Source organism: Salmo trutta, chromosome 28 (genome assembly GCF_901001165.1).
Source record: "Salmo trutta chromosome 28, fSalTru1.1, whole genome shotgun sequence".
NCBI lineage: Eukaryota > Metazoa > Chordata > Actinopteri > Salmoniformes > Salmonidae > Salmo > Salmo trutta.
Window position 1 is genome coordinate 35,291,826 of NC_042984.1, and position 8,082 is coordinate 35,299,907.

An 8,082-nucleotide genomic window follows, 5' to 3' on the forward strand; every position below is an offset into this window, starting at 1 on the left:
TATTACTGTATGAGGTATATTGTGTATTTATTCACTGACAAATCTTGTGTCTGGAAAACAAGTCCATTAATCATTGCACAAATGTTGCATTTGCAGAAAGGATGGAGCTAGTCATGGTACATTTGACCCACCTGGATAGGGTTGGACAGTGACATCAATCAATGCTCTCAGTGCCAACTCCTTTACCACACCATTCATCCTTTAAACCAGTACCAGCAATTCAATGCACATTTCTATTTCACTCCGGGTCATGGATTTCCTGTGAGGAACTCCTGCCTGATGTAATGGTGCATATAAAATCATTGCATGTAAAGCATCCCTATGCAAAGTGGGGGAGCCATCTTCACCAGTACCTGAGCATTTGGTGTAGACACAGCCCCTCTGGTCTGCTCAGACTGACTACATGTGAAGGCAACGATGAAACATCTACTGACCTTGCTGGTAATGTTGGGGTCTTTTCAGCATGCCTTACCTGAATCGTATTCTTGCTCAGCCTCTGAGTTTAAACTAGATGGAGAATACATACTGGGAGGCCTTTTCGACATTCATCATCGCAGCAGCTCAGTTGTTTACAACCGACCGGTGATTGTGGATTGCTCTCGGTGAGTGCTGTAGCACACCATTCAACATACCTTTCAACCATCAGGGAAATCGTAGCTCTGGTCCTGGAGAGCCACTGGGCGTGCAGTTTTTCTTCCAGCCCAATATTAACACAACCAATTTAATTAAGCAATGTTTGTACTGAAGACCAAGTTGATTGTCAACTTGTTCTAGTTTTGGGTTGAAATAAAAGCCTGCATACCCAGTACCTCTCCAGAAACTGAGTTGGAGACACCTGAGTTCAATCACGACACTTCCATGTAAGTAACGTGAAATGTTATAGTACTGTAAATGTATTATACCAAATGTTTAACCTCACTTAAAGGAGCAATCTGCAGTTCAAACAATAACAAAGCGGGCACCCCACCTCTGTTTTGGTTAATAGCTGAGGGATGGGGCTGGAGAAATGTAACCACTTTCAAATGTACAGTATATCCTATGGAGGCAGGGACTGACCCTCCGTGAGATCAAAATTATAGTTTCAAATGTTTTTTGAGACTATACAGTGTTTATATGCAATTACATTGTTTACTAACATTGGGGTAAAAAAAATTGTATATTGGGTTCTGATGGGGTACGACGTAGTGATGGGCATTCCAAGTCTTTTCAGTAAACCGGCACATTTGGATTCGTTCAGCTAAGAGAGACATTAATTTGTCTCCCAAACAGCTCTTCGCTCATTAGCGCTTAAAAATGTACCTAAAACGTTGTCAAAATTGCTAATCTCTTAAATAAAGCCTACAAACTTGCCTGCAGGGTTGGGTAGGTTACTTTCTTTAAATGTAATCTGTTACTAGTTACCTGTCCAAAATTGTAATCAGTAATGTAACTTTCTGTTACTTTTGGATTACTTTCCCCTTGAGGCATTGGAAGACTAAAAGGATCCAGCAAACGCATTTGATGTGTCATCATAGTGCTCTCCGACTTGTGGTCAGACTCGCTCAGGTGGAACAAAGTTAAACTTGCATATTTTTTTAAATTCTGAATTGAATGTCATTGAGAAAACAGAAAGGTGTCCATGTATTTTTTTCCCACAAACATCCTTTCTGAATTGAAAAGTAATCCAAGAAGTAATCCTAGTTGTTCAAAATTATCCGTAATCTGATTACAATATTTTTGCTGGTGATGTAACTGGTTAGTTTTTTTGTAATCAGATTACATGCAATTGATTACTTGTAATCAGTTACTCCTAAACCCTCTTTGCCTGCCATTATGTGAAATCGTGATATGAGTTCAAATTTTCTTTTACCTGAACAAATTATTGTGGCCTGCAACAAAAAAAAGAGAAAAAAATTAACGCACTGCAAAAATGTGTGGTGGACCAGAAAATGTCTCTCCCCTCATTATCTATTGTTCCTGCAGTGAGGAATTACAATCTTCAGAGAATGTTTTTATAACTTATCTACAGATAATCGTTGTCTGGAGCTCAGAAAGCAGTATTAGTATGCAAATCAGGGATCAAATGAACGGCTCTTTTACAGATGTGATTCAGTTCCCGACGTTCATCCAAAAGAGCCATTCCAAAAGTTTGTTCGTTCGTGAACGACCCATCACTATACGATTGTTGAACTAAGCTCATGAAGTAATTTATAAGAATATAAGAATGAATGGCTATATATCATTCATTTTAAAGTAAAACAATGGATGCACCAATCGCAGATGTACACTTTAAAGGGAATGTTGAGTTTTTTACAACTTCATGTTAGATGGTTAAACACCTTGAAAGTAGTCTATTGGTCAGGATAAACTGTAATCCATGGTATGGTTTTCTTTAAACAGCCACCACAAACTTCAGCTAACTTTAACTACTGCCAGCTAAAACTCAATCAAGTGACTGGGGCATGTGGCACATGATAAAAGAGGGGCCAAATCACATTTTAAAGTGATCTTAAACCAAATACTTTAGTTGATTACATTCTTGCCCTATGTGCCTCATGCCCCAATCACTCCCACTGTTTTTAACTGTTGGCTAAAGTTAGCAAAAAAGTTTGTAATGGCTGTTGTGATGCAAAACTCGTCATACCGGCTGTATTTATACCTTCTTGAAAAGCAATAGCTCAGATACACATGAAAACATTAAATGACCCTGGGAATTGATAGAACATCATTCAGACATGCACAAAACAATATATAACATTCAAAATGGGTGAATCTTTCCTTTAAGTTGTAAAATACTAAACTTCCCCTTTAACAAAGCAAGTTGACAAATTAGGTAAAACAAACCGCAGTATGTGAAGTGATTAAACATTTCAAATTGCATATGCCAGTAGTCACACCAGGAAAAATCGACTAATTTGCTGTGTGTACACACTGTTCCTCTTTCCACAGACAGTCGTTTACCTTGTCAAGTTATCGGATGTTTCAGGTGATGAGGTTCGCTGTACAAGAGATCAATAACTCCAGCCTCATCCTGCCCAATGTATCACTCGGTTATGAGATATTCGACCACTGCTCAGACACATTCAACTTTCAGGCCATCTTAAATATGATCTCCAGAAATGGATCAATTCAAGTTCTGAGGTGCGTCAACGAGTATGTGTCCAAAGTCATAGCTGTGGCCGGTCCATTTAGAAGCATGGAGTCCATGACTGTTGCTCCCTTGTTTGCGATGAATCTAATTCCTATGGTAATACATACTTACTTTAGGTCATTTTGATCACTTAAAAAAAAGTGTATTAAGGCTGGGGTACACCCAGAGAGCTACTGGGTGTGCAGGTATTTATTCCAACCCTTCTCTAACATCAGGAGCTTGATTAACTGAATCAGGCGTGTTAGAGCATGGCTGGAATACAATTCTGCACTCCTAGTAGCTCTCTACGAGGAGGGTTGGGTAGGTCACCATCCTATTGGGTTATTCTTGTCTATGTGTCTAAAATTGACATATTTTTCTTCACAGGTAAATTATGGGTCCTCCAGTTCTGTTCTAAGCGACAAGTGGAAATATCCCTCATTCCTGCGAACCACAGCTAGTAACAAAGACTTAATACAACTGATAATTCTGATTATACAGCACTTTAATTGGAACTGGGTTGCATTTGTCAGCAGCGGCGATGAGAACAGTCAAAATGGCCTACAGCTGTTCAAAAGCAAGCTGAAAGACACTAAGATCTGCTTGGCTTATGCAAAAGAGCTCAATGAAATGTCTGATCACTATGAAATACTTCAACAGTTAGAGGATCTTAGCATAGAGGTCATTATAGTTTTTGCCAGGCAGAGCAGCGCTGTTGCGTTCATTAAATCAGCAATCAAGCACAACATACACAGCAAAGTGTGGATTGCAGGCGACAGTTGGTCCTTGAACAAGAACCTCCCCAGATTGAGCGGAATCAAGGCGATTGGCACCATCATTGGAATAACAGAGACAGTGATGCCATTACCTGGGTTTAAGGATTTTGTCTATTTGTCCCACACACAAAGGAATAATAGGCCCACAACCTGTGAACAAACACCATCCGGACGAACATGCAATCAAGCTTGTGACCTCTGTAGTGATGTGAGCCCAGAAGAGATCATCGGTGAAAACCCATCATATTCTTTCGCAACTTACTCTGCCATTTATGCTATGGCCCACGCGTTACATAATTTGTTACTATGTGACATTAAGGGATGCAGTGACAATGTAACTGTGTATCCATTTATGGTAAGCATTTGAAACTTTGCATATACACTACGTGGCCAAAAGTATGTGGATACCTGCTCGTCGAACATCTCAATTCCAAAATGATGGGCATTAATGTGGAGTTGGTCCCCTCTTTGCTGCTATAACAGCCTCCGCTCTTCTGGGAAGGCTTTCCACTAGATGCTGGAACATTGCTGCGGGGACTTGCTTCCATTCAGCCACACCATTAGTGAGGTCGGGCACTGATGTTGGGTAATTAGGCCTGGCTCGCAGTCGGTGCACCAATTCATCCCAAAAGTGTTTGATGAGGTCAGGGCTCTGTGCAGGCCAGTCAAGTCCCTCCACGCGATCTCATTACCAACAATTTCTTAGTGGATCTCGCTTTTTGCACGGGGGAATCATGATGAAGCAGGAAAGGGCCTTCCCCAAACTGTTGCCACAAAGTTGGAAGTACAGAATTGTCTAGAATATCATTGTATGCTGTAGCGTTAAGATTTTCTTTCACTGGTTCTAAGAGGCCTAGCCTGAACCATGAAAAGCAGACCCAGACCATTATTCCTCCTCCACCAAACTTTGCAGTTGGCACTATACATTAGGGCAGGTAGCGTTCTCCTGGCATCCACCAAACCCAGATTTGTCCGTCAGACTGCCAGATTCTGAAGCGTGATTCATTACTTCAGAGAACCCATTCCACTGCTCCAGAGTCCAGTGGTGGCGAGCTTTAAACCACTCCAGCCGATGCTTGGCATTGCGTATGGTGATCTTAGGCTTGTGTGTGGCTGCTCGACCATCGAAACCCATTTCATGAAGCTCCCGATGGACAGTTCTCATGCTGACATTGCTTTCAGAGGCAGTTTGGAACTCGGTAGTGAGTGTTGCAACCGAGGACACTCGGTGGTCCGGTTCTGTGAGCTTGTGTGGCCTACCACTTCGCAGCTGAGCTGTTGTTGTTCCTAGACGTTTCTGCATCACAATAATAGCACTTACAATTGACTGGGGCAGGTCTAGCAGGGCAGAAAGTCTTACGAACTGACTTGTTGGAAAGGAGGCATCTTATGATGGTGCCACATTGTAAGTCACTGAGCTCTTCAGTACGGGCCATTCTACTGACAATGTTTGTCTATGGCGATTGCATGGCTGTGTGCTCGATTTTATACACGGGGAGTGGCTGAAATATCTGAATCCACTAATTTGAAGGGGTGTCCACATACTTTTGTTTGAAGAGAAATGGCGTTACAATATTGAAGAATACATCAATTGACAGGATGCATCTAGGCTACACTTGTGATAAATGAGGTGATGGGGAGGCTGGAGTGTGTCTTAAAGGTAGACTTAGCAATATGACATCATCATACACTGCAGGGCAACTTCCCCGCTTACAGACAACAGCATCAATAGAAACAACATTTGAACCTGCCAAGACAGCCATTACTAGTTTGCTCTAATTTGTGGCCTCACTTCGGGCATGCCCATATTTCCACATTTGGAAAAGCCAATTGTGGCAGTTTTTGTTGATGTCAGTAATCAAAAGCGTACCCCAGTGTGTCTGATGTTCTCATTGCTAATTCTACCTTTAAATGTCCACACAAAGGTGTGAACCTTTGAAAGTGTGAATCAATAGTGAATAATCCCTATGACATTGTTATAGTGTTTACACACCACAAATGTTCTTGCAACACTACATTCTTGTCTGATTTCAGCTTCTCCAAGAATTGAAGAGGTCAAATTTCACAATATTGAACCGGCATATTGAGTTTGACAGCAATGGAGACCCGACATGTACTTCTTATGCTATTGTTTTCTGGAACCAGAGTGGCCAGGCCCAGAAAGTGGGCTCTTATGAAACTGATCCAGCAGTCGACGTTCCCTTCTCTATCAACAACACTAAAATTCACTGGTATGCTGACCAAGTAAGTAATTTTTCTGGTTTTAATAAATCAGAAATCATTCATGAATCGTATTTTTCTATTTTACATGTATGACAAAGGCCATTTGATCGCAACCTTTGGTCTTTCTCAAGGTGCCTGTCGCACGCTGTTCCCCTGAATGCTCAGAAGGATTTGCAAAGAAGAAAGATGGACTCCATCAATGTTGTTTCCAGTGTAACGTCTGCCCTGGTATGACTTATGTTAACTACACAGGTAAGAGGTCCAGAGATAAAGAGAGCAATCTTATTAGATTAAGGTGTCCATTGACACTCATGGGGGTTAAAGTAAGAAGAAAAGGAATATGACATTATTTATGTAGATGTTTGTTTCAGCTTGTTTTTGGTGTTTTACTTCCTACTAGAAAACACACTTCACACCTGGTCCAAATGTTACCGTAGACCTGCTAATTCTGTCCTCATGAGCTGTTCCACTGGAGATGATATAATGTATGCATGATGCCTGGCTCATCATTGACTATCGTCTTCTTGCCAAACAGACAACCCATACAGCTGCATCAACTGTAGGAAGACAGAGTGGTCCAAACCAGGAAGCACCTTTTGCACACAGCGTTCAGTGGAGTATATACCTTTCACAGATCCTGTCGCCATCACACTCATGTTTTCCACAGGCGTCCTGTTAGCGCTAACACTAGCCATTGTCATTCTTTTTGCACTCAACTATGACAAGCCGGTTGTTAAGTCTGCCGGCGGGCCAATGTGTTTCCTTCTTCTGGGCTGCTTGAGTGCAAGTAGTATCAGTGTGTTCTTTTTCTTTGGAAAACCAACAGTGACCAATTGTGTGTTGAGGTATTTTCTATTTTTGTTGTTCTACACTGTCTGTTTAGGCTGTTTCGCTGTGCGCTCCTTTCAAATAGTGTGCATTTTCAAAATGGCCACCAAGTTCCCTAAGATACACAGCTGGTGGGTGAAGCACAATGGACAGTGGTGGCTCATAGCCATAGTCTTTGTTCTTCAGCTGTTGTTGCTTACAACAGTGTTCACTGCCAGCCCTCCCACACCAGTCAATGACATGACATCATACAGAGATCAAATAATACTAAAGTGTGCCATGAGTAGAACAGTGATCATGTTCTTGTTATTGACTATAGTCTTGGCAAGTCTTTGCTTTATTTTCTCATACATGGGGAAAGACCTGCCCAAAAACTACAACGAGTCCAAAGCAATCACCTTGTACCTGCTTTTCCTTATACTTACATGGATCACTTTCTGTACAGCAAGCATATTATACCATGGTAAATATTTACAGTTATTCAATGCAATGTCAGTGCTTTCCAGTTCATACAGCATCCTCTTCTGCTACTTTCTCCCTAAGTGCTACATCATTATCTTTCAGCCACAGAAAAATACACAGCAGCATTTCCAAGGGATCATCCAACGTTATACTCAAAACATCAGTAGTAAGTAGTTGAAAACAGTTAATTTCAACTGTTTTACTGAAACAAGGAAATGCTTTTCTTGCTAGAATTGCTTACTAATATTGATTAATCTTACCCCTTGACTTTTTCAACATGTTGTTGTCTTACAGCCTGAATCTATAATGGATTAAATTGAGATTTTGGGTCGCTGGCCTACACAATATACCCGATAATGTCAAATTGGAATTATGTTTGTAAAAATGTTTACAAATTAATAAAAAGTGAAAAGCTGAAATGTCTTGAATCAATTCAACCCCTTTGTTATGGCAAGCCTAAATAAGTTCAGGAGTAAAATGTTGTTTAACCTGTTAGTGATCCCTTCGCGCGCCAATTCCTTTAGTGGGATCGATTTGACAACATCCAGTGAAATTGCAGAGCGCCAAATTCAAACTACAGAAATATCAATATTCAAGATTCACGAAAATATAAGTGTAATACATCAAAGTAAAGCTTAACTTCTTGTTAATCCAGCCGCAGTGTCAGATTTAAAAAAGGCTTTA

The 8,082-nt window shown here is 40.9% G+C and overlaps 1 protein-coding gene across 1 annotated transcript; it reads left to right on the forward strand.

Annotated features, from left to right (window-relative positions):
- The first annotated feature begins 1 nt into the window (after position 1).
- Positions 2 to 7,817, forward strand: tas1r2.2 (taste receptor, type 1, member 2, tandem duplicate 2). The gene is made up of 6 exons (XM_029719786.1): positions 2 to 602; positions 2,929 to 3,226; positions 3,497 to 4,240; positions 5,920 to 6,129; positions 6,240 to 6,360; positions 6,644 to 7,817. The coding sequence occupies exons 1-6, from the start codon at positions 418 to 420 to the stop codon at positions 7,570 to 7,572; spliced, it is 2,487 nt and encodes an 828-aa protein (XP_029575646.1). The 5' UTR covers positions 2 to 417; the 3' UTR covers positions 7,573 to 7,817.
- Positions 7,818 to 8,082: the final 265 nt, after the last annotated feature.